The 22,548-nt window shown below is 52.8% G+C and overlaps 9 protein-coding genes across 9 annotated transcripts; 3 read left to right on the top strand and 6 right to left on the bottom strand.

The window, feature by feature from the left end:
• Positions 1 to 414: 414 nt before the first annotated feature.
• Positions 415 to 3,202, bottom strand: J7T55_007818 (uncharacterized protein; the record flags this gene model as incomplete). Its single annotated transcript, XM_053134505.1, has 6 exons — positions 415 to 1,208; positions 1,282 to 1,544; positions 1,601 to 1,774; positions 1,833 to 2,627; positions 3,024 to 3,070; positions 3,140 to 3,202. The coding sequence occupies 6 exons, from the start codon at positions 3,200 to 3,202 to the stop codon at positions 415 to 417; spliced, it is 2,136 nt and encodes a 711-aa protein (XP_052987790.1).
• Positions 3,203 to 3,768: 566 nt separating this feature from the next.
• Positions 3,769 to 5,592, bottom strand: J7T55_007817 (uncharacterized protein; the record flags this gene model as incomplete). Its single annotated transcript, XM_053134503.1, has 6 exons — positions 3,769 to 4,328; positions 4,394 to 4,556; positions 4,608 to 4,804; positions 4,863 to 4,893; positions 4,968 to 5,453; positions 5,506 to 5,592. The coding sequence occupies 6 exons, from the start codon at positions 5,590 to 5,592 to the stop codon at positions 3,769 to 3,771; spliced, it is 1,524 nt and encodes a 507-aa protein (XP_052987789.1).
• An 851-nt stretch (positions 5,593 to 6,443) lies between these two features.
• Positions 6,444 to 6,653, bottom strand: J7T55_007816 (ESCRT-III component; the record flags this gene model as incomplete). The annotated part of the gene is made up of 1 exon (XM_053134502.1): positions 6,444 to 6,653. The coding sequence occupies one exon, from the start codon at positions 6,651 to 6,653 to the stop codon at positions 6,444 to 6,446; it is 210 nt and encodes a 69-aa protein (XP_052987788.1).
• A 322-nt stretch (positions 6,654 to 6,975) lies between these two features.
• On the bottom strand, positions 6,976 to 8,818 carry J7T55_007815 (uncharacterized protein; the record flags this gene model as incomplete). The annotated part of the gene is made up of 2 exons (XM_053134501.1): positions 6,976 to 7,841; positions 7,894 to 8,818. 2 exons carry the CDS (start codon positions 8,816 to 8,818, stop codon positions 6,976 to 6,978), a joined length of 1,791 nt encoding a protein of 596 aa, XP_052987787.1.
• Positions 8,819 to 10,936: 2,118 nt separating this feature from the next.
• Positions 10,937 to 11,460, bottom strand: J7T55_007814 (uncharacterized protein; the record flags this gene model as incomplete). The annotated part of the gene is made up of 2 exons (XM_053134500.1): positions 10,937 to 11,179; positions 11,254 to 11,460. The coding sequence occupies 2 exons, from the start codon at positions 11,458 to 11,460 to the stop codon at positions 10,937 to 10,939; spliced, it is 450 nt and encodes a 149-aa protein (XP_052987786.1).
• A 741-nt stretch (positions 11,461 to 12,201) lies between these two features.
• Positions 12,202 to 13,958, top strand: J7T55_007813 (uncharacterized protein; the record flags this gene model as incomplete). Its single annotated transcript, XM_053134499.1, has 3 exons — positions 12,202 to 12,410; positions 12,499 to 13,649; positions 13,735 to 13,958. The coding sequence occupies 3 exons, from the start codon at positions 12,202 to 12,204 to the stop codon at positions 13,956 to 13,958; spliced, it is 1,584 nt and encodes a 527-aa protein (XP_052987785.1).
• A 774-nt stretch (positions 13,959 to 14,732) lies between these two features.
• J7T55_007812 (uncharacterized protein) lies at positions 14,733 to 16,740 on the bottom strand (the record flags this gene model as incomplete). The annotated part of the gene is made up of 5 exons (XM_053134498.1): positions 14,733 to 15,424; positions 15,484 to 15,664; positions 15,759 to 16,094; positions 16,167 to 16,427; positions 16,513 to 16,740. 5 exons carry the CDS (start codon positions 16,738 to 16,740, stop codon positions 14,733 to 14,735), a joined length of 1,698 nt encoding a protein of 565 aa, XP_052987784.1.
• A 1,251-nt stretch (positions 16,741 to 17,991) lies between these two features.
• Positions 17,992 to 20,281, top strand: J7T55_007811 (uncharacterized protein; the record flags this gene model as incomplete). Its single annotated transcript, XM_053134497.1, has 5 exons — positions 17,992 to 18,389; positions 18,461 to 18,488; positions 18,547 to 18,896; positions 18,972 to 19,023; positions 19,094 to 20,281. The coding sequence occupies 5 exons, from the start codon at positions 17,992 to 17,994 to the stop codon at positions 20,279 to 20,281; spliced, it is 2,016 nt and encodes a 671-aa protein (XP_052987783.1).
• A 560-nt stretch (positions 20,282 to 20,841) lies between these two features.
• On the top strand, positions 20,842 to 22,530 carry J7T55_007810 (uncharacterized protein; the record flags this gene model as incomplete). Its single annotated transcript, XM_053134496.1, has 2 exons — positions 20,842 to 21,469; positions 21,539 to 22,530. The coding sequence occupies 2 exons, from the start codon at positions 20,842 to 20,844 to the stop codon at positions 22,528 to 22,530; spliced, it is 1,620 nt and encodes a 539-aa protein (XP_052987782.1).
• Between the last annotated feature and the right edge of the window lie 18 nt (positions 22,531 to 22,548).

Below are 22,548 nucleotides of genomic sequence, written 5' to 3'. Positions count from 1 at the left end.
CTGGGCACATTCCTGCTTGGAGCGGCGGTAAGCGAGCCTGTGCATCACTCGTCCCCCTCCTCGGCTTCCTGCTGTATATTTCCTGGTTACTGCAGCCAGAAGGTAACTAAGGTCACAGCTACAGTCCTGGGGGCATGAGGTCAGCTACAATTGACGTTAGCACCGACCCAGACTGTCTTGCTTCCACAAAGATTCTCATGCGCCTACTTACTTGAGACACCGGCAAGAGCGCCACACAGTAATGGACTGCTTTGTCATAGCTGAGATACCCACTCATACCGCGCTGCGGCGAGACATGACATATGCGAGAAAATCTCGAGTATCGTTTCAATCTTGCTTCCGATGATTTAAAGCACCAGACAAACCGGGAACGCTATCTCAAATATTCGAACACTGGCAACCACGTGCTCGCTCTCATCTCAGGGCCGTCGGGACCTGCGACACCAGATTGCCCGGGTTGTCCAGCCTCGAGACTGCATACGCCGGCCCGCCCTGGTCATCCAAGCCCCACCCAAATAGCGACGAGAAATTGGTCTCCCACTCGTTCACGCGGTACATGTCCTGCCAGAACGGGCCCTCGGGGTCCTGCGTGAAGTCGAGCATGGTCGGATCAGCAGCGAGCTGCTCCTCCCCGAGAGAGACCCCCGAGGGCGACACCCCGGGTACCGCAGCAGTAGCGGGCGCCGCCAGCACGCCCTCGGCCTCAGAAATGTCGACCTCGCGCTCCACCGCGGCGGCCAGCTCCGCCCTGAGCGGCACGCGGAGCTCCATCAGCCGCTTGTAGAGCGTCTCGAGCGGGTCCAGCGTGGCACGCAGGGAGGCACGGGCGCCCTTGCCGTCGGCCCGCCACGCGCCGCGGCTGCGCTTCTCGAGGAGCCACTTGACCTCGTGGATCTGCATGTCCAAGAACTTGGCGGCGTCGAGCTCGCGACGGACAAGCCCGAGGTCCCACCCCGGCAGCGCGAGCGTCGACAGCTTGAGCGACGTCAGCATCGCGTACGTGTAGTCGAACGACGCCAGGCACGTCTGCCGCGGCCGGTCCACCATCGGCACCTCGAACCGCGCCTCGAGCATCGACCGCGTCGCCTTGAGGCACTCCCACAGCAGCTCAAGGCGCTCCGTCATCGTCAGCGCCGCCGACAGCTCCTCGTGGATGCCGACCTCGTAGAGCAGGATTTCTGCTATGTGGAGCTGGGTTTTGATGGCAGCTGTTATCAAGGTAAGACCGTTAGTTCCCAATTCTCAGCGAGATAAAGGTGGGTGCGGGTCACCGGTGCTCACTGTGTTTCTTGACTGTGTCAGGAATTGAGGCTCGTAGCTGTCCGATCTGCTCTCGGAAGCTTTTGATAATCATCGACAGAGGCAGGCTGGTGTTGCGGAAGGCCAGCGTCATAGAAATGGACTGCGAGAGCTGCTGGGTCCGGATGAGGTAGGCAATCAGCTCATCTGTCGGGTACTCCATCTTCTCTTCGATCACCCGGCAGCACGACTCCAAGTAGCTGGTATTCATGAAGGCGTCAGGCTTCTTGTTCGTGGTGAATATCCTAACATGTTTTAGCTTAGCTGATCTTCGAGAACCATTTCGTGCCAAGGTACGAACATTGTCACTAGGTAATACACGCCTGTGAAAGCCCGCTTCTGTTCTAGGCTGGTCGAATCGTGCTCCTGGTTTTTCATCGCCTCCTGCGACTCCGAGAAGCCGAGAGAGACGCACATTGATCGCATGAGGTAGAGGAGATTGGTTATTTGGAAGCTCTGCAGCTTCACATGGAACCTGAGGACCGTGTGGTCAGCATTGAACACATTCTCACATCAGCTCGAGCGAGGCTCACCAGGCGACCAGGATCTCCAAGCCCTGCAAGAGATCAAAGCTCTTCTTCGGCTGGAGGAACGACGACGTCACAATATCGTTGAGCAGCTCGTTTCCCAATGGAAGCTGGCGGCTCGCATCCAGACATAGAGTCTGCATGATCGCAGCCTTCCACAGGTACGGCCTCTCTTTGCGAAGCTGCTCCGAGTTCATATGCCTCGGGATGACGATGAACGGGAAGACGGGCTCCATGTACTCGCGATACTCGGCCAAGAGCCGCTCGGCCTCCTCCCCTTTGGGCCATTCCGGCCCTGCTTTAGCAATGCTCTGAGTACTGGGTGACACAGCAGCATCTAGTACATGTGAAAATCCGCCACTCCAGTGCTGCTGCGTGCGATAGGAGGACGAGGAACGAGAAGTCTTATCCCGATCATCCCAGAGAACTGGCGTCGCAACACCAAGAGTCTTACGAGGGAGGACTGGGCTTTGAGGCGAGCGATGTTGGTTGGGACTGTCCTCCTGGGCCTCGGGCTGGCTCTGACTGTCTTCGCCGGCGAAGATGTAGCCAAATGCAGGAGGCGGAGCGTCGGACATCCAGGTCTTCCGCTTCTTCGCAGGCGGACCGTTACTCTCAGCCGGCCCAGCCGGAGAGCCCCCATCGGATGGCGTTGGGGGCAGGCCCTGCCGTAACTCGACGCGGGCGCTGAGGTCCTCGAGCCTCTTCTCCAGCTCCGCGACACGGGTCGGCTTGGGGGCTTTCCTCTTGCGAGGAGGAGCTGGGGTTTGTGCTGAGCAGGGCTTGTTTAGACGGTGGCATCTGTGTTGAAGTTCCTCGTCAGTCGAGCCTGGGCATCTCAGTCTGCGAATAAGACATCTGTTCCACCGTGGTTGACTGGCTCGGGTGGATCTGGACCATCTCAACACATGGGCTAGATCATCATGACCCTCATGTACCCAAAGGCATTGGGCGGTGGTGCTGACGTGCGGATTCCGGTGGAGTGCCTTTGGGAATAGACGACCGAGAGCCTTCCACCAGTATTTTCAAAAAGGATCCCACGGATCAGCACCGGCTCGCCACAGTAAGCTGCTTCCGGCGGAGACAGGAACTAGTTGCCAGCGGAGCAGGTCGCAGACATCCCGAGGTTGACTTCCCGACCCACCAACGGAGCCGTCTATATGTAGGCATGTATCCCCGGTTGGTTGGGTAACTCACCTCTCACACACATCATCTGTCGGACCAGGAATGCAACGAGACTTTGCCTACGGAGCCGAGGTATCGGGTCAGCATCGAGACCACGTTGCAATCATGTACTCGGGCGCTTGACCTACTTTGGCACAGGTAGCGCAGGCCTTGGGGCCCTTGTTGGCCTTGATCTGCTGATCGTGATCCATCTTATCGTGTAAGTGAAGCCCGCATGTGAGCCGGAGCCTCGGTAAACGGAGGAGCGGTTCGGGTATCAAAACACTTTTTGGCTCTCAAACAGCAATTTGACGAGAACCTGAATGCATCACAGTGAGATGAGGATAATGAAGGGCGATGATGAAATTCAATTGTTTCCAGGTCAAAACGGACAGTCCTCCTGAGTTGCTCTTCATGGCGGAACGGAGTCGGATGAAAGACATTGGTCCGTTGGAGTGATTTGAGTCAGGTCCGGCTCCGTCCTGCTGCGAGGCAATATTCCGTCCAGAAATGTAGATTTACGTAAGCGGTGCCCTTGGCACAACTACCACTAGCACCCACCTTCTAAATCTTAAGTCTTCAACCGCCTTCATTGCCCGTCCACCTGCTATCGCACATCCTATCACCCTTCCTCTCTATCTACCATATACGAAATGAGCAAAAGAGAATTAGCCACGGGTAGAAGGCATCAGAACATGAACATGTTCGAGCTTTGGTCGTAATGACTGTTATTGTACAGACAATTTCCGATAGTATCTGCCTCCATGAAGGCCTTTCCCTACTGTCTGACGGGATGTAGTTTGATCCAAAGAGGCATCTTCTCCCACACCATGAACACCTTCTGGCTTCCCATCCAATCCTTCTCGGTCACGTTTTCTATATCAAACTGCCAGATGAGTCTAGCCATGATAAGTTTGATTTCAGCATAAGCCAGGTTCCTTCCAACACACGCCCTCGGACCCAATTGGAAAGGCTGAGAGGCATCCCGCTGGTCGCCATCGAATTCGGGGTTTTCGCCCAGCCAGCGCTCGGGGATGAACTCCTCAGGACGGGTCCAATTGACAGGGCTATTGGATGCGGCATATATTGGAATGCTGACAGACACGCCCTCCGGCAGGAACTCGCCGTTGACAGTGGCGCCACCGGGAGGGACAATGCGATGGTGAGGTTGGGGTGATGGTGGGTAGACACGAAGACCCTCCTCAATGCAGGCGAGGAGGTACTTGCAGTTGTTGACGCCCGTGAAAGTAATCTCATCCGGATGAGAGAAAGCCGTGCGGACTTCAGTAGCAAGTATATCCATCACACGGGGGTTCTTCATAAGAAGCCAAGTGAGACCTGTGAGACCATTCGCGTTAGAACGATCAAGCTGGATGTCATATGATAGGCAACTTGCAACTTACCTGACAGGTGTGTGGCGGTTGTCTCGCTTCCAGCGGCGATCAGGATCTGCGAGTTGCCCTCCAACTGCCCAAACGACATCTTGCCTGAGTTGTAAGCTGCGATCAATTTGTCCATGAAGTCTGGCACTGTTGGCTGTGTTTTCAGACGATGCTTGACTTTTTCCTAATGGAGATGTTAGCAGCCGAACCACCCTAAGCTCAAGACTAACCATACAATTTGCAACTGTTTCAGCGTCTTCCCCTCCGAGATAACCTTAGACGGAATCAACCAGAGCGCTATCGGAAAACGAAGTAGGTATGGGAAGCGAGAAAGCACTTGGTGATAAGCCATGGACTTGGCCAAGGAGAAGAAAATCTTGATCCAGATGTGGAGGGTAGCTGTGGTAAGGCAGTCAAAGGACTCCCCAAAAGCTGAGTAGTGAATGTCAGATACTCGACGAGGTAGGATTCCGGCTCAAAAAAGACTCACTGAGAAGACCGATGAAGTCAAAAGTCACGTACTGCAATGCTACATCAGTATTCTCCAATAACGCACGTGCGATAATTTCTTGCGGGCATCAGCAAGATGACTGACATTGAACCACTTCAAGATGTCCACCGGCTGAGTTCCATCCTGTCCTTCTTCTTCCACCCTTCGAAACATCAGGTCGACATATTGTTTCAGCACCGACTCCTGCTCTCTCATAGCCTTCTCAGAAAAGCCATGTGCAACGAGCTTGCGAATATAACCATGGTAGTGCCTGTCCGCGTTAAGAATCAGGGGCTCGCATTTTAGGCCGGCAAAGTATTTCGTGTCTTTAGAAAACTCGAGCTGCCCGGTCTTGTAGCCGTAAATCTCCTTCCACTGGGGAGCATTGATGTATGACAGCTCGTTTGGAGATGTTCGAACGACGGGCCCGTATCTGTTGTGCAGCTCGAGAAGATCGGCGGGTGTCTTCCCGCCGATGTAGGACGATGCGAGCCACAGAGGACCTGCTGCGGCAAGGCGAGGGCCGGGGTACTTGGAGAGAGGGTGGAAGTAGATATTATAGACGAAGAAAGCGGCGTGGTATGCGAGAGTCTGTGACTGGAGGTGAGCTAAAGGCCCCACAAAGACGTGTGGTGTGGCTTACGAAGATCAGGACGCCTGCAGCCAGGATCCAGACATGCTGAAGCTTGAATGAGCCCAGGGCGAAAGCAAGCGTATCTCTGGACGACATTATGTCGCGTTATAGCCAATTGATTGAAAAGAATGGAAATGCATATAGTCAGAAGTCAAAAATTGAGAGAGGGAAATTTTTTCCCAATATATTCTGCAAACTTGCATGATCAAGTAGCAATTATGCATCATGAGGTCTGCGGACGTCTGAGAAGCCGTGTTGCATGCAAATCATTGGAGAACATCGACTCCTGAGTCGAAGGGGTAGATTTGTGTCAACTTGTGCTTGCTTGTGCAATGCACAACTTCAGTCTGCTGTATTTTGGTACTATTGCAAGGGTCTACGCGGTCTGATTTCGGATCGGGAACTGCTCAAGCGCCGAACCCACTAACACCGCTAAATCCGTTTGGAACTGGGATGGGCATCATGACCTTCCTGCGGGCCCTCTGAGCGCTTCGGCGGTTGGCCAAACGCCGCTCTTCCTGCGCCGCTACTGACAAGTGAGGTTTACGGTGATTGAAATTTACCTCTAAATCGGTGCGGTGAACCTCAGACTTGCAATCAACTTGTCATTTACAGAACGTTTTCATTCTTATAACCTCTTGTAACGGCGCGACAGGTGAGTGTTTGAGTGGACACAGACCACCTACAGCCGCAAAGCCCTCTGTTCTTAAAGCTTGATAACAATCGGAACAACCTTCCATCTTATTCTTGTTTTCTTAGCAGAACGAATTCTTATGCAGGATTCTATACTAGTAAACAAAATATGAAGTTCCCGAGCTCAGCCGCATATGTTTGCTGCTCGAGGGTGGACATTGGTCCGTCAGCTTGCTCATGATGACCCTCATACAGGTTCTCGAGCTTAAGGGCAGACTTCGCCGCTGTTGGCCGGTTGCCAAGGTACCCGAGTTTCAATAAATCGAAGCATTGAACTCGCCGGCCCTGTCTGAGATGGAGCCCCTGCGCGCAATCGCACCCTGCTCGTCTATCTGGCTGTGTAGATGTTTCTCGCGCTTCTGCAGCATCGCCACCTGCCCTTGCAGACCAATGATGGCCTTATTTGTGCTGTTCTTCTGTCTCTGCATATCTAAAGCAACTACAGGGATCCAGGAGGTTGACATGTTGCTGCGTCTGAACTCGTTCCTCGTGTGACTTAATGTACTGCAAATCCGTGTACCTCGCTTGGCGAAACCAGAACACGAGAGGGTGAACTATAATTGATTATAGATGTCCAAGCATCAGATGATGATCTCTGGTGGCAGCCTACAAGACTCCATCACAGCCCGGTGAGATATGTGACGCGGTAGCCGAGCGGAATGGGTGTCGTAGACAACCTTGTCTAACAGGCTAACTGCGTAAATATTCACCACAGTTCCCACTCCTGCATTGCGTTTCGGATATCTAAGATAGGTACAATTTTATTCATTCAATACTAGGTCGCGTTTACGAGTACAAAGCGCCAATCATCTCTGCGCCACTTTCGGCGACTGCGTAAACCGTGCTCAAAATATTGCCCCTGGGTATGATAGGGAAAATGCTGGCGTCACAAACCCGCAGATTGCTTATTCCGCTCACTCGAAGCTCTCCATCTACGACGCCTCCGAGCTCGGCCCTCGCCATCGCACAAGTTCCACACGGATGATAGTTCGTCGCTCCATATTTCTTGATTGCTTCTTTTGCTTCCTCCGGTGTCCTTAGGGCGTAATTAAACTCTGCCGGCAGACGGTTGCCGCTCGGGTTGAGTATGGGCGTGTACGTGGGCTGCTCAAGGAGTCGTTCGAGCTGAACAGCGTGGCGAGCAAGTATCTCGGCATCTAGTGGATGTGAGAGATAATTACAGTCGATAATTGGAGCTTCGTGCGGGTTTGCAACACGAATGTGCGAGGATCCACGGCTGAACGGATGTGACAACATGGCCACGACTGTCATGTAGTTGCCTGGGGCCTCGCTTCCCGCTGCGGTATATCTCTGCTTTCGTGTCATGAACACCGTCGCGCTCGCTTCTTGCGGATCCAGGATCATTCTTCTGACGAATTCGTGATGTAATTGAGACTTTGGATCATCCGCCGCGCGATACTCGTCCAAGAGCCGCTGCAGGTCTGCTTCGTCGGCTGTCGTGTCGAAGAGCTGAAGCGGCCAGTAAGCAAAGCTGTAGGCGGCTCCTTCTGAGAGAGGACCTGTTCGATACTCCTCATATTCCTCCCTTTGCACTTCCCGCACTGCTGGATCCCTGGCGGCCACCTCTATTGTCTCGATGTCAGGGTTGACTTCAATGCTTGGCCCGTAGTTGAGGTGATCCTGTAGATTCTCTAAATATCTTCGTCAGGGACAGTCCGCACAGCCTCATTTGAGATTTCTTACCGCCTACTCCTGGAAGGTCGACCAAGCATTGGACGCCCGCATTCTCAAGAATGCCTTTACTTCCAATGCCAGAGAGCTCCAGTATCTGTGGACTTCCGAAGGCTCCTGCGCACAGGATGACCTCCTTATTTGCCCTGACAGATAATGTGATACCTCCCTTCTCATAAGTTACTCCAATAGCCTGTAATGATTTTGTATCGCCAGAGCCATGCTCTTGGAAGACGACTCGCTCTACTATTGCATCCGTCTCAACGGTGAGATTCACTCGCCCCAGTGCTGGCTGCAGAAATGAGTTGCCAGAATGGCTCCTTTCGCCTTTCATAGCACGGGCATCAATAGCATTCGTAGTGGTTAATCCTCCCATTGCTCGACCAGACACCCCATCCTGATCGGAGTAGGCACCAATTGAGCGAAAGACGTCTTCCCACGCGCTCTGGAGGATGTTCATATGCCTTGGGTACGACGCTCGGATCGGTCCGCACGTCACTAGCTCGACCGTCGAGGAACCCTTTCCGGTGACTTCTTGGGACTGAACGGTTTGAAATTTCTTGTAAAAGCGCTCCATCCGTTCCCAAGACCAGCGCTCGTCTCCTGCGATCTCAGCCCACGCCTCATGCATCGCCCTGTTGGGATACACTAGACTGTGGGAGTTGATCGCGCTGCTTCCACCGATCATTCGCCCCCGGGTCTGCTGAATGACACGGCCACTGAGCCCGACTTGCGGGATTGTCTGAAAGTTCCAATCATACTTCGGGTCGTTGAACATGCGGCGACTGATAAGCGGTGTGGATACTTTAGGGTCTGCATTATTATCCGGACCAGCTTCAATGAGAAGAATGTCTAAGTGACTGAAGGATGACAGTCGAGAGGCCAAGACACAGCCAGCCGTGCCACCGCCCACGATAATGATATCGAATGACGCCATTGTGGTAGACTCCGAGAGTCCAGATTCCGTCAATTTTGCAACAAGCTGGAGGTATGTTTCGAGACACCAAGCACGTCAAGTTTTTCCGAAGGAGCAATCAATGTCGTCAGGATATCTTTGACTTATATGAGGCGGCTGGACCCTAGCATCAATATGGCAGGTCGGAGTTTACGGGAGTTACCAGGCGGAGCTGCGCAACTTCATACCATACCAGGATAGGCTCTGCCGCACCTATCTGCAGAAACTCCAAGCTAATAACCGACATAGCCTTCGCCGCCGGCAGGGACAATACGATGGCCAAAAGGCGGTCCCGCAGCCTGCCCAATCAACATACCCCAACGCCACGCCACACCGCTGCCTGAAATCCTCCAGCTCATCGCAGGAGCCGCGCATCTGCCACACACCTAGCTGATAGCTCCACACCGAAGACGCTATATGGTTGTGCTCCGGACAAGGCCTATCGCGTACAGGTTCTGCACAAGCTAGACGAAGTAGAGAAGGAGGAAGCTACCAGGGTCTGTAGAGCCCAGAACTATACACTAATAAGCGAGATCTTACGCGTATCCAGACTGTCAGTTACAAACAAGAGAAGGCGGCCGGTAGAGGCAATCATTCTCACCTACAATAAAGTAAATACAGCTACTATAGCTGCCAAACAAGCCTCATACAATAAACCGCTACTTACCGACAGGAAGCAATAGTTGCACTATTTCAGTAGCAACCGCCTCATCTACAAGCTTTCCCAGTATATGAAGGACTTCGATACCAACTCCAAGGTCGCCATACAGATCCTATCCTATAATAAAGTTTACAGTCCTTACTACGGTCTAGCAAATCAGTTTTTCTTTCTGAACTCGCATGCAATTGTCAGCCCTGCGCTGAAGGCTGCATCTTGCCTAATTCGGCGATGAAGGCATAAATCAGCCCACTGAACCCACAATCGAGCTGTTAATAGGGATCTAATTTACTGACCACTATCAGCTTGGTGTATTATTTTTCGCCGATCATCCCTGTTGTGTTGTCAAACAGATATGCACCAGCAGTGCGTCGTCGACGATGGCCTCGTAATGTGAATTGGCTCGAAACCAAAGGCGACAGCTTCTGGTAGGTTTGTCTACTGAGAACGGAGATAAAAGGCTTCTTGGCTGCTGCAAAGCAGCTGTGACTACAGCTGACTCGATCGGTATCAACCCGTGCCAAAGACGACCGCCATGACTCCTAGGCTACCCTGCGTCGTATAAATAGCCAGCGCTTCGTGATTTACTTGAGTAAATCCATTGATTATCAGGCTGAATCAGCCGATTCGCGTTCCCGAAACATAGTCGCCCCGAAGGCGGGTTTGTTATCTCGACGATGTCAAGTTTGGCTCAAGGTCTGATGAACAATAACGCTACCAGAGCAAAAAGTGATGGACTGCTTCCAAAAAGGACACTATAGCGATGGCTTCGTAGTGCGATCTACAGTATAAAAGCAAAGGAGCAAGAGCAGAGATTAAATAAAGCGTTCACTGTGATTGACGATCATTCAGAAACAACCAAACTTTGCAACATGTTGAACAGGTCACCACGAGCGAAAAGCCGAGGCGGCAAGACAAGGAAGAAGGACAGGCCAACATGGAAAGCATCTCAAGACAGAATTCCAAACCCCAACCTTTAGCGTAAGCCTTCTCATCCCTAAATCTAAATCATGTAACTAAATATTACGCATAATTTAACCTATTTAATTCCTTGATACAAGAAAGATACTAATGAACAAAGGCTATATTTACTAGATATTTAAATCTTTTGAATTTCGTTCTCAATCAAGAGCAGCAGCAAGTTTGAAAATTTGTTATGGAGAGGCTATGCCATGGTCTAAGGCAGTCTGGCTTGGTTAGCAGTAAGGAAAATTAGATTTGTGTATAGGTTTGGTTCACAACTAATATCTTTAAAAGCTTGAGCTTGCATTGATTTTTCGAGGGCAAAAGGGAACAGTTTAGAGAAAGACATAATTACTTGGTTAAGCTGGTTTACAGTTTCTCTACCAAACACAGAATGGCTCAGCCTAGGCTGGTGGGATATACCATGCTATGGAAGTGGTACGGTGGGAATTGGAAAATATGATTACAAACTGAAATGCCTAATGTGATGCTGCCTTCGCCTGCTTTTCGGCCTTGTATTGCTCAAGTTTGGGCAGAATGTCCCTCATGACGACCGAGTCAAACATTTCCTCTAGTTTGTTAATCTTCTCGCCACTCTCATCAAACCATACAAACATGGCATGTTCATTGCTATATGGTCCCGCTGGAGTGTTTGCGGTAGTGAGGGCATAAATCGCAGCTTTGCGCTGGGCGGGATCGTGCACAATATTATGGACCTTAAGCTTGATAGGATAGAGGCGTTAGAAGAATGTACAGCGTCTTCTTTCAAGTTAAAGGGTACGATATTCGGCCGTACCTCGAAATCTGTCATGAAAGACATGAGGATAGGGAAAAGTTTCTCTGCGTCTGCGCGGGACTTGATTGGCACATTGGAGCTGAATGGCAGGTTTTTCTGGGTGCAGTCCTGGGACCAAGTCTCGAGCATTGATTCTGGCGTCCATTCAGCCCAGCCTTTAATAAACTTGTTTAAAGTTGCAGCTTGTGTTTCGGTTACTGATGACATGTTGAACGTGGTGGAATGATCTAGGATACCTGAAATCTCTCTTTTGCTTTCAAATCAGTCTCGAGTTATAATTTTGCTAGGAACCAGAAGCAGCTATATTCAATGCTGAGAAATGCGAATTCTTTGGCGGGTACTGTATAAGTCAGCTTTCTTCGAACGCTTGCTTTGCGAACACATCGGGGTCCTCTTAAAGAATCCTGGTGCCTCGGGAATCCCAACAACGCGATGTCGAATAATTTTGAACCGAGAAGAATTCTGATCCACTCCATTGAATTGGAGTTGTTGGGCCGAGCTGCTGGACAAGTTCGGGGTGTTGGACATAAGCCGGCTACGTAAGCCATACGGTTCGGGTGTGTTCATAACGCCACTCTCGGCCAATCTAACGTCGGGTCCGCATGAGTAGCTAAATATCCCGTACATTGCCCCGACGAGAGACGGCGTTGCCAATCCGCCGTGGGAGATCCGCCGTACACCAACCTCACCGTCAGGCTCGCCACAGATTGCCCGATCCACTTGTCTGTAGCATCCCACATGATAACACTTTCGTGTCACATATTATATGCTATTGGATAGCACCGTATGGGCCTCAAATTCTAGGTCAGTGCTCGGTTTCTCACATATTCAATTCACACAAGTCGAAAAAGTAGGAGCGACGTGAGTCTATCTGGCAACTTGGTCTCCACAGGCCCAGCTTTTCGAGACTCGATACAGTTTTAGGCGCCATCGAAAAAGAAAGAAAAAATGAATGTCACGTCCGGAAACGACGCAGAAACGAATGGGTTGGAGCTTTTCCTCCCCTCGATGAGCCACATAATCGCTGCGCTCGCAACAGGACTCTTCGGGATACTCGCGTTCTTGTCATATTCACCAAGTGTTGAGCCAAGGTCCCCACCTTTCACTTCGGATACTTATCCGTTTATTGGGTCATGGGGTTTTGTCTCCCAGCAATGGTACGCTCGATGTTCCTGAGTCGCATACTCCTTTAACAATGACAACTATCCCCGTCACGCCTTCTCGCATGTTTAACAAGTCTTATAGGAACTGGTGGCAAAAGTCCACGGCCGAGTCTAAGGCGCGCGGAGACAAAGGCCACTTCAGCTTCTGGCTGGGCCATCGCCATGTAGTCGGTGTTTCAGGCGAGGCCGGCCGCAAGCTCTTCTTCGAGGACCCAAGAATGGACTTTGCTAGCTGCGCCATCATACGAGCAAATGGAGAGAACTTCCCACCCCCGATACATCAAATCTTTAGGCCTCCACCTGGCGTCCCCCAAGGTCGCGCGGACTCTTTTTTCCTGCGTCTCCTTCTTGCATGCCAGAAGACAGATCACCTGAAAAAGTATCTCCCTCGCATCCTCAGGGATGCCCGTGTTGGCTTCGAAAACCTGCCCCGGACAGCAGCTGGTGTCACAAGGCCGGCGGACGATTGCTACCGCATCGTCTTCACCCAGGACGCCCGCCTGTTCTGTTCAGACGAGATTGCAGACGACCCGCAGCTGAACGCGAGTGTGGCAAAATACGCGCGATACCTCTTGCAAACCCACAGCAACTGGAACGTGCTCTATAACCGGCTGCCCTCTCCCTCCTGGGCGTCCCGCCGCATCGTGCGCTATCGCTTTTACACCCTCCTGCAGACTCTGATTAACGAACGGATTAGCGGGAAGACGCCGCGCAAGGACGACCCTATGCAGACGTCGATCGACAAGGGCACCAGCCTGGACTGGATGGTCGAGTCGTTTCTCACCGCGCTGTTCGTGGCCCCCGCGAACTCGAGTATCATGACGGCGCAGATGCTGAATATTATGGCCATTCACACGGACTGGCAGGCAAAGATCTATGGCGAGATCCAGGCGGCCGCCGCGGCCCATTCGACCAACAAGGACAAGGGCGCGTCCCTGTTGGACAAGCTGGACTCGATGCCGCTGGAGAGCTGGGAGACCTCGTTCCCCTCGATCGAGCTTTGCCTCCGGGAGGTGATCCGCATGTGGACCTCGTTCAACATGGGCCGCCTCAACACGTCGAAGGAGCCTGTCCCCATCCCCGGCTCGGATCACGTCGTCCCCGGCAACACCTTCATCGTGTACAACTCGACGGAGGTGAACTTCAGCGAGAAGCTGTATCCTAACCCCTACAAGTTCGACCCAGGCCGGTTCCTCGAGGGCCGCGAGGAATATAAGCAGGAGACCAATAGCTGTGAGTGTAATCGTCCCCGTGTGCTGCCTCACTCAGCAATTCCTTTCCGGAGAACGCTGACTTAACATTTAACCCTCCCAACTAGTTACCGGGTGGGGCATGGGCCGTCATCCGTGCACGGGTATACGACTGGCCAAGGTCCAGCAGAACATTGTCATCGCGTACGCCCTGGCCATGTATGAGTGGGTGAGCTGCGACAAGGACGGCGTTCCGACCCCCCACGCCATTCACGTGAAGATGTTAAACAGCGAGAAGGCCGCCGTGTTACCTACTGCTTACACGAAGCTGGTGCCTCGAAAGCAGGCCTGAGGGCAGTGATTTAAGTGCGACAGACAAGTGGGGAATGACGCTTACAGCCAGAAAACCGTTCTGCTGCTATTATGTTATTTACTATTATTTGAATCTATACTGTTGTCTCGTGTCTCGCTTGGTGGTTATCTGCTTCGCGCTCAAAACCAGCCTCTAGGATTGATGTTGCTAAGCTTGTTGGGTAACACTGCCCTATATTCTCAGGACTAAAGGTGATAAGATCTTGTCTTCATAAAAAATTAGAAACTGAACCAAATTCTTTGCACCAGCTGAAGCATTTCTGGCCGTTGTACCTCTTGCGAAACTTTAGAACAGGCGGATACTGATTCTGCTCAGGTATTTATCCATGCACGAACTAATGGGTTTGGAAGATTAGCCCACGCAGCTGACAGAGCAACTATTGCAAGAGGCAGGCAGTACTGCAAGGATTCATAGTCTGAGGTTGATGAACTGAGATGAGTGAAACCAAGAAAGGTTGTAAAAGAGCCATATGTGACAGACACACGGGATGCCGACACATGTGAGCTTCGACCATCGCAAGCCTGCTTTAGGCGGGATTGACGCATCCTCTCCTGTGTCCTTTGTTGTTGAGTTGAAACGTTGTATTGGGCTTGGCGACCGCCGATGGCCGCATTCTATTCATATTATTGATACATTTACATCTTCAAACACTGTCATACATCCCCCTCTTGGACGGAGCACACAAATTCTAATTCCTCCTCCATCTACCGTTCGTTTCCCATCATACGATGCTTAATTCTCTTCAAGACCTGTCTAAAGGTCTTCCACCTTTTCATCTGCCTTTTGGGCGGCTTCAGAGTCCTTCTCGCCCTCTGGCTTCTTTTTGACGCTGGTCCACTCAAGGGACGCGGCACCGAAAACACTCGCCACACACGGCCCGATCCCCGCAAGAAAGACCACCCGAAGTGCAGAATTATACTCAGACACGACCGTATCCCGCACGCCCGCAGGGAGGGAGCTGATGACCGACGTGGCGCCGCCGGAGGTGAGGAGGGACGGGTCGACGCCCGGGATCCCGGAGAGGCGGGACACGAGCCCATTCAGCAGGATGCTCTCCCCGACGGCGACGTACACCGAAGCGCCGAGAAGCGTGCCGAATAGGATTAGTCCGATGCCCATAGAGATATCCTTCTTGGGCAGTGAGGCCTGCGCGGCGAGCGCGGGCACCTGCATGCAGAAGCCGAGCCCGAACCCGTAGACAATCTGGTACCCGATCCACTTGCCAGAACCTGAGTCGACCTGGAGGGTGGTAAGTAGGCCCGCCCCAATGCTCATAATACAAGTCCCTGCGATTGCGAATGGAGTATAGTATCCGACTTTGGTAGTGGCGATCCCGCCGATGATCGAAGTGAGCACCATTGATAGCATCAGAGGTAGGGTTTGGATGCCAGATTCCGCCGCTGAGGAGCCTTTGATGGCCTGGAACCATATTGGCAGGAAATACACTTTTTTGTGATCAGCGACCCTGATGCCAAGTTGTATGTCCGGGATCGTGTTTGCTCACCGACTATGTAGTTCCCACACATGATGAGAAATATCATGACAAATCCGGCCACAAGGCTGCGCTGCTTGAACAGACGTGGAGGTAGCGTTGCGGTCCGGGGAGAAACATTCTGGACGATGAAGAAGGCAATCATCAATACTCCAGAAACGATGAACAAGGCGATTATACGTCCGTTATTCCACTATACAGATTGGTCAGTACGAAAATTCAGATTGCCATCCAAACACGAAGCACTTCGCCCTAGCATTTTCAAGTGGTGATAATTGTGCACTCACCGGATATGTTTGGCCACCCCATTGAAGTGCAAGCAGGAGGCAAACCACACTAGGAATCAAGAAGATAGTGCCAATCACGTCGATCTGCTTCAACTTTTCCGGCAGGGGAATATCGGCTGTGTCCTGCCCGCTGATATCGAGGATAAAAAAGATGACCAGCATAGCAAAGCCTCCAATGGGTAAGTTGATATAAAAGCACCACCGCCAAGTTACGTATGTTGTAAAGGCGCCCCCAATTAGAGGACCGGCAACAGAGGAAACGCCCATCAGAGCGCCAAACATGCCTTGTATTAGGGGCTGCTGTTTCAACGGGACGACGTAGACGATGGAGACAATCTAGGAATATCATATCAGCTACCGAATGGATGTTTGTAATCAGAACAGGAAAAGATTATTGGGTATTCCTACCACTCCAGCGGAGATACCGGCGCCACCAACACCGGCAATGGCTCTTCCGATTATGAAAGCCACCGAGTTCGGGGCGGCCCCACAAAGGGCAGAGGCCGCCTCGAATAGCAGAATGCTGATGAGGAGCACAGTCTTGATGGGAAACAACTTGTATATCTTGCCAAAGACTAACTGCAGTGCGCAGTTGGTCAAGAGGTATGCGCTTCCATACCAACCGACATCGGTGATGGAGTTGAATTCGTTGCTGATTTGAGGGACGGCCTGCTCATAAACCGAGGTTAGCTTGCTTGAGATTCTGGAGCAGGCGAGGAAGAAACACGAGGCAGAGCGCTGGCGGGCTTCGTACTGTCGAAATGATGGTCCGGTCGAGGCAAATCAGGAACATGGCCAGGAGGATGGAGATGAGTACGAGAATGAGCTTTGGCTTCGACTGTTTAGGCGGCGAGGTATCCGCTGGCTTCTTCAGAGCCACATCCTCCTGAAATGCCTTGCCAGAGTCTGCCATGGCTTCCTCCGCTGGGCGGCCGGTGCCAATGCTTGGATCCCGGGGAGGTGTCGAGCGTTGTGAGTCCATCGTGCTATTCGCGAGTCAAATGCAAAGATGCCACGGGATCTGATTTGACGAAATGCGGATCTAATTGGTGTTGAACAGCATGGACTCCTTCACGGCTCTTGAAAAGATGGTGGGTTTATTGCAATGAGGCTCTCGAGGGAAGAAACGTTTAAATACCGAGTTTGGGAATGTGCAAATGCGGAAATTAGCAATCCAGGTCGGGCTTTGCTACGACCCGAACCATGTCTGATAGATAATTTGGGCATTACACGCAGCGTCAAAGTCCGAAGTCAGAGGCAGGCCGCGAGTGGTCATTTATTTCCGTGGACTTAATTACTCTGAGTGACTCGTGACGTGTTGCATCCCTCTGTTGTTGAAATTCTATATTCTTCGGAGAACGTCCTGAGTAGGCCATCATCAAACAATTCCTTGAGCAAGATTATCATCTCTATCATCTTTCTGCAGGTACCAAAGGTCCGCCGCTGAGCAAGCCAATTTGCTTCAAAAGAACTCTTGTTGGTGTCTCTTCCATCATACTTTCAGACGAATATTTCCATCTCCATAAGACATAGAAACCGTCCTGCAGACTTGGATGCTCTTACAAAAGCATCAATTATCCAAAGACTTTACGCTTCAGCAAATGTTAAAATTTGACCTAGGTAGATTCCTGGGTTTAGGCCTGTTTGGCGGCGCTGTGCCGTCTTACTACAAACTGAATTGCTGCACCGCGACCAGCAAGTGGTGGGAACAAAGGATCGATTATGAGGTAATTAAGTCTCACAGTACACACACTTAAACATTGCAAGGATCTGCCGAAGCTACTCACTATGGTTTCGAGGGTGAGACAGTACAACGCCTATGTCACTTCATGTACCTCGATGTACTTTCACCATGAGCTCAGCATTCTGGGCCGTCTCAAATAATCGCCGATTTATTGGCAGACTGGCGGCAGTCTCTGGAACAAGCCGCATGCATGCTGATGTGGGCTGACTCCGCCAAGCTTCTGACTGGACGGCCTTAGATCCCGCCGCCACCTCGGGGTGTAGAAAAGCCCAGAAAGGAAAGGTGCTATAGTGCTGGAAATTAGAAAGGTCCGTTGGAAGGCTCGCCCGGGTCCGGAATGGATGATAGTGTTCAAGCCCTACTTCACGGGCCTAGTTTGCCAGCTATCAATAATCCTTCTTTCAGCATGCTCTGAAGGCCCATGGACGCATTGCAGCTACCTGCGGATGATTCAGCACCACAGTGGCTCCTGTGAGAATCCGTCACACCATGACGCCCTCCACGCCCGAGCCCAAGGATGCAGCTGCTGCAGGGAACGTCACCGCAACAAGATCGCAGCGCGTACTAGCCTGCGTCTGCTGCTCCCAGCGCAAGATCAAGTGCGACCGCGTCTTCCCCTGTGCAAACTGCGTGCGGGCTGGCATGGAGTGTGTGCGTGCTGCCCAGCAGGCCCACCGCCGGCGCAGATTCCCGGAGCGGGAGCTGTTGGGGAGGATTCGATACTACGAGAGTCTCCTCCGCCAGAACGGCTTTAGCTTCCACCCTCTGCACATGGCAGACTATGAGCGCGGACGGGAGCGGGAGCGTGAGCAATACCAACATGTCCCGCTTAGCGATGAGACTCATTTTAGCGATGCGCGCTCAGATGCGTCGTCACACAAGGCCATGTATGCACAGTGTTGTCACATCGTCGGCCTCGGCAGACAGACTGAAACATACTGACGATGGCCTCTAACAGAGACTTCTTTCATGCCATCGGCAGCTTGGTAAGTTTCGAGACGCATGGCAAGCCAGCGCCGGGCGCTCACTGACCGCGGGTTGAAGTCATTGGACTCCGAAGATGAACACGACGACGACGACGGTGACGGCTCCAACCTGATGTCCGTCAAGAACCCATGGCCCGAGGGATACGACCACCTTCTCTTCTTTGGCACTCCATTAACAGACCCGAACCTACATACTCTGCATCCCGAGCAAGTCCATATTCTCAGGCTCTGGCAGATATACCTGGACAATGTCGACCCACTTCTCAAAGTCACGCACACCCCAACGGTGCAATCACGGATCGTTGATGCCATCGGCGATACCGGGAGTATTTCACCAACATTTCATGCTCTCATGTTCAGCATTTACTGCGTCTCGGTCATGAGTCTCTCCGAGGACGAGTGCTTTTTGTTTTTTAATACTTCGAAAGACAGTCTCTTATCATGCTATCACTTCGCTTGCCAACAGGCGCTACGAAACTGTAGAATTCTACAAACACATAACCTCGACAGCCTCACGGCTTTGTATCTCTACCTGGTAAGAACGGGGCTCTCTATCACCCAAGCATGTTTAAAGTCGCTTGACCCGTCTAATATATTCTCCGCAGGTGTCTGTGCAGGCCAAGACAGATCCACTATCTCTGTCCTCTACTCTTGCCGTGGCCATCCGCATTGCAAAACGCATGAAGATACATGATGAATCCAGTTTCTCTGGCTGCGACGCTCTAGAGGCCGAGACGCGTAGAAGGCTGTGGTGGGCACTGACGCTCTTTGATCACCGTACCTGCGAGATGTCTGACTTCAGAGATACCTCGCTCGCTCCCACCTGGGACTGCAAGCCCCCAAGCAGTATCAGCGATTCCGATTTGCGGCCGGGGATCAAAGCGCCGCCAGCAATCCACGACAAGCCCACTGAGGCGCTGTTCGCCGTGGTGCGCAGCGAGCTAGCCGACTTCCTCCGCCACAGCGCCTTTCACATCAATTTCATCAACCCATCCCTCAACTCCATCGTGCAGCCCAAGGCAGCCCGTCAGTGGCCGGCCGCAGCGGAGGGCGATACTTTTGTAACTATCGAGAAGACTCTAGAGGAGAAGCGCCTGGCGCTGTGCAATCCTGAAACTTCGCTCCATTTCATGACCATCTGGACGATGCGCAGCGCTTTGGCAAGGATCCGGCTGCTGCAGTACTATTCACGGCAGTCGGCGTCGGTGGCGACGCCGACGGGGGCCCAGCGCAGCGCGGCCATCTCCTGCGCGCTGCGCATGCTCGATTGCGACACGAAACTGAGGGCACACACCCTTACCAGGGGCTTCTTGTGGTTCGTAGACATGTACCTCCCAGCCATCGCCTTCAACCACGTCCTGAACGGGCTGCGGAACCGCCCGGACGAGGACTGGGCCGGCGAGGCCTGGGACGCCATGAGCGCCAACTACGAGGCCCGCACCTCGGTGCCGAGCCCGGACAAGCACCGGAACCTAGTCATCTGGATCCCCATCGTCCTCCACGTGTGGCATCTGCGGGAGGCGCTGCTTGAGCGGCAGAACATGCCCCCTGCACAAGTGCCGCGCATTGTGACGCTTATGAGAGAAAAGGCGAGACAGATGAGCTCAGGCGGCGAATTTGGTATTGATGGGACTCCTGGGGACATCAATAACATTGATGGGTTTGAAATGGAAATGCCAATGAACTGGGGGTCATTTGCGGGTGCAGCTCTTGTTGGGTGCCCTGAATTGAGCGATCAGCCTTTGATGAACGCCGATGCAGGCCAATTCTGGACACAAACAGACTGGACCTAGTATTAGGCAAATTACATTTCTTCTTTTATTTCCCAATAAATCATTCATTGTCACTTTCTCGACTTGATTTCTAGACTTAGCATGTGTGGCCAGCCTGCGAGCTGTCTGTAGAAACTACGTACTAACACAGCGGTATTTTGAGTCGGGCTTGTGAATGTCAAAAACTTGAAATTGTTGAACGATGGAGCCCTGAGACTCCACACAGAAAAGGATCGGAATGTTCTATTTCTCTCGGGGCCACCAGGAAACTAGAGAGAAGACGGATATCGGCGGAATATGTTGATCTTGACACTCCAGCACGGAAAGGCGAGAAGGGTCTCGGAAACCTGTTGTAAGGTTCTCAGCTTATCCTCCGATGTCAGCGTGCCAGAAAAAATTGCCCCGAATGTTCGAGCGGGACGGATTCGATCAAGTCTGGTCGCCCGTATCATTCAAGTCCAGCAATCGACATTCGTTAAGTACGCGGCCCAGCTAATACCGGATATCAGTCGACTGAGTATATGCACCAATTTGAGACATTTCGAATCTTTTCACGGCTGCTAGCTACCAAGAATCGCAACATGGGTGACAACTCTGAGTTCCACGAACAGTCCGCCGACACCTTCTTCATGGTGGGCGACCCTGATGAATTCGACCCGAAAAAATGGGTTCGGACTGTGTCACAACCTACCCAGCGCCAGACAGAGACTCACTTGGAGGTCTTGATCGTAGGCGCAGGATATGCCGGGCTAATGGCGGCGCTCGAGTGCTGGCGGATGGGTCACAATGTGATCGGCATCCTGGACAGGAACCAAGGGCCCAACTTCAGTGGCGACCTGATCATCATCCAGCCGTCCGCGCTGGAGGTGTTTAGACACTGGCCTGAGATGCGCCGAGAGCTGGAGGAGGACAAGTGCGAGGCGGGAACGTACTACTACCGCCACAATGGCGAGCTCATTGACGGCCCATCGCAGCCGAACTTCAACGCCCCTGAATTTGTCACGGAACGTGCAGCCAAGCCCGGAGGATTTCCTTACTGTGGTGCGGTACAGATACGAAAGAAGTTCTACCGTATGCTGCTGCGTCAAGTTGCTCGGCTAGGCTTCAAGGTCGACTACGGCCAGCGAGTGGAGAGATATTTCGAGGATGACACAGCTGGGAGGGCCGGTGTTGTGCTTAAAGACGGCTCCATCAGAACAGCTCATGTTGGTATGGGACCCCGTTTTATTCAATGGAATACCAGTCAAGAATTCTGATGACTAACCAGAGGAGGAACAGTTGTGGCGGCGGATGGCTCTCGATCGGCCTCGGATGTGCTTATCGCCGGCGAACATACAGCAACGCGATCAAGCGGGATGTCTGTCTACCGCACGGCGTTTCCAACCAAGATCGCCATGGCCGATGAAATGGTGCGTGAACGATGGCAGGGCAAGCACACGTACGAGTTCTGGATGGGCTCTAGCATGCATATTGGGCTGTACCTCTCCGACGACATGACCGCGTTCGGCATCACGCCGCGCGACGAGCTCCTGGACGAGGGAAAAGTCGCCAGCGAGTCCTGGGACCCGAACGTGGACCCGGACGAGGTCGTGCGAGTGCTGCGTCGGGCCAAGGTGCGGGAAAAGCAGCAGCAGCTTCCCGCCGGCCCGGAGGAGGACTGGCACCCCGTCATCGAGGCCCTGGTGCGCACCGCGCCGCGCGGCAACCTCATCCACTGGCCTTTGAACTGGCGAGACCTCCGCCGCGACTGGGCCGGCCGGTGCGGCCGCGTCGTGCAGGTCGGCGACGCCGCACACTCGACCGTACCGTCCTCTGCAGCCGGGGGCACGCTGGCCCTCGAGGACGCTATCACGCTGGCAGCGTGTCTGCGGCGGTCCTGCGCGGCGGCGGCAGGGGAGGCGGCAGGGGCCCAGGCCCCGCTCGGCACCAGGGTCTACAACATCCTGCGGTACGAGAGGGCAAGTTGTACCCAGAAGATGGCCTTTGTCAACGCCCAGGTCCTCGGCGACACGACGGACTGGGAGGCTGTGAAGAAGAATCCAAGCGTGGTCCGCCTGCGGTATCCAAAATGGATGTTTCTACATGACCCTGAGGCGTACGTCGAGGACAAGTACGCAGAGGCGGCCTCTCATATAATTCATGGGACTGAGTTCAGCAACACTAACATTCCTCCGGGGCATAACTTCGTGCATTGGACACTTGACGACATTCAAAAGGAGATGGCTGCCGGGAAGAGAGTCGAAGATCTTCTTGATGGAGATTGGACGTGAAATAGGCGAAGGAGTTTA

This window comes from Diaporthe amygdali (genome assembly GCF_026229845.1).
Source record: "Diaporthe amygdali strain CAA958 chromosome Unknown NODE_45_length_313557_cov_64_577745, whole genome shotgun sequence".
NCBI classification, from domain to species: Eukaryota; Fungi; Ascomycota; class Sordariomycetes; order Diaporthales; family Diaporthaceae; genus Diaporthe; species Diaporthe amygdali.
This window is presented reverse-complemented; position numbering and strand designations above follow the sequence as displayed.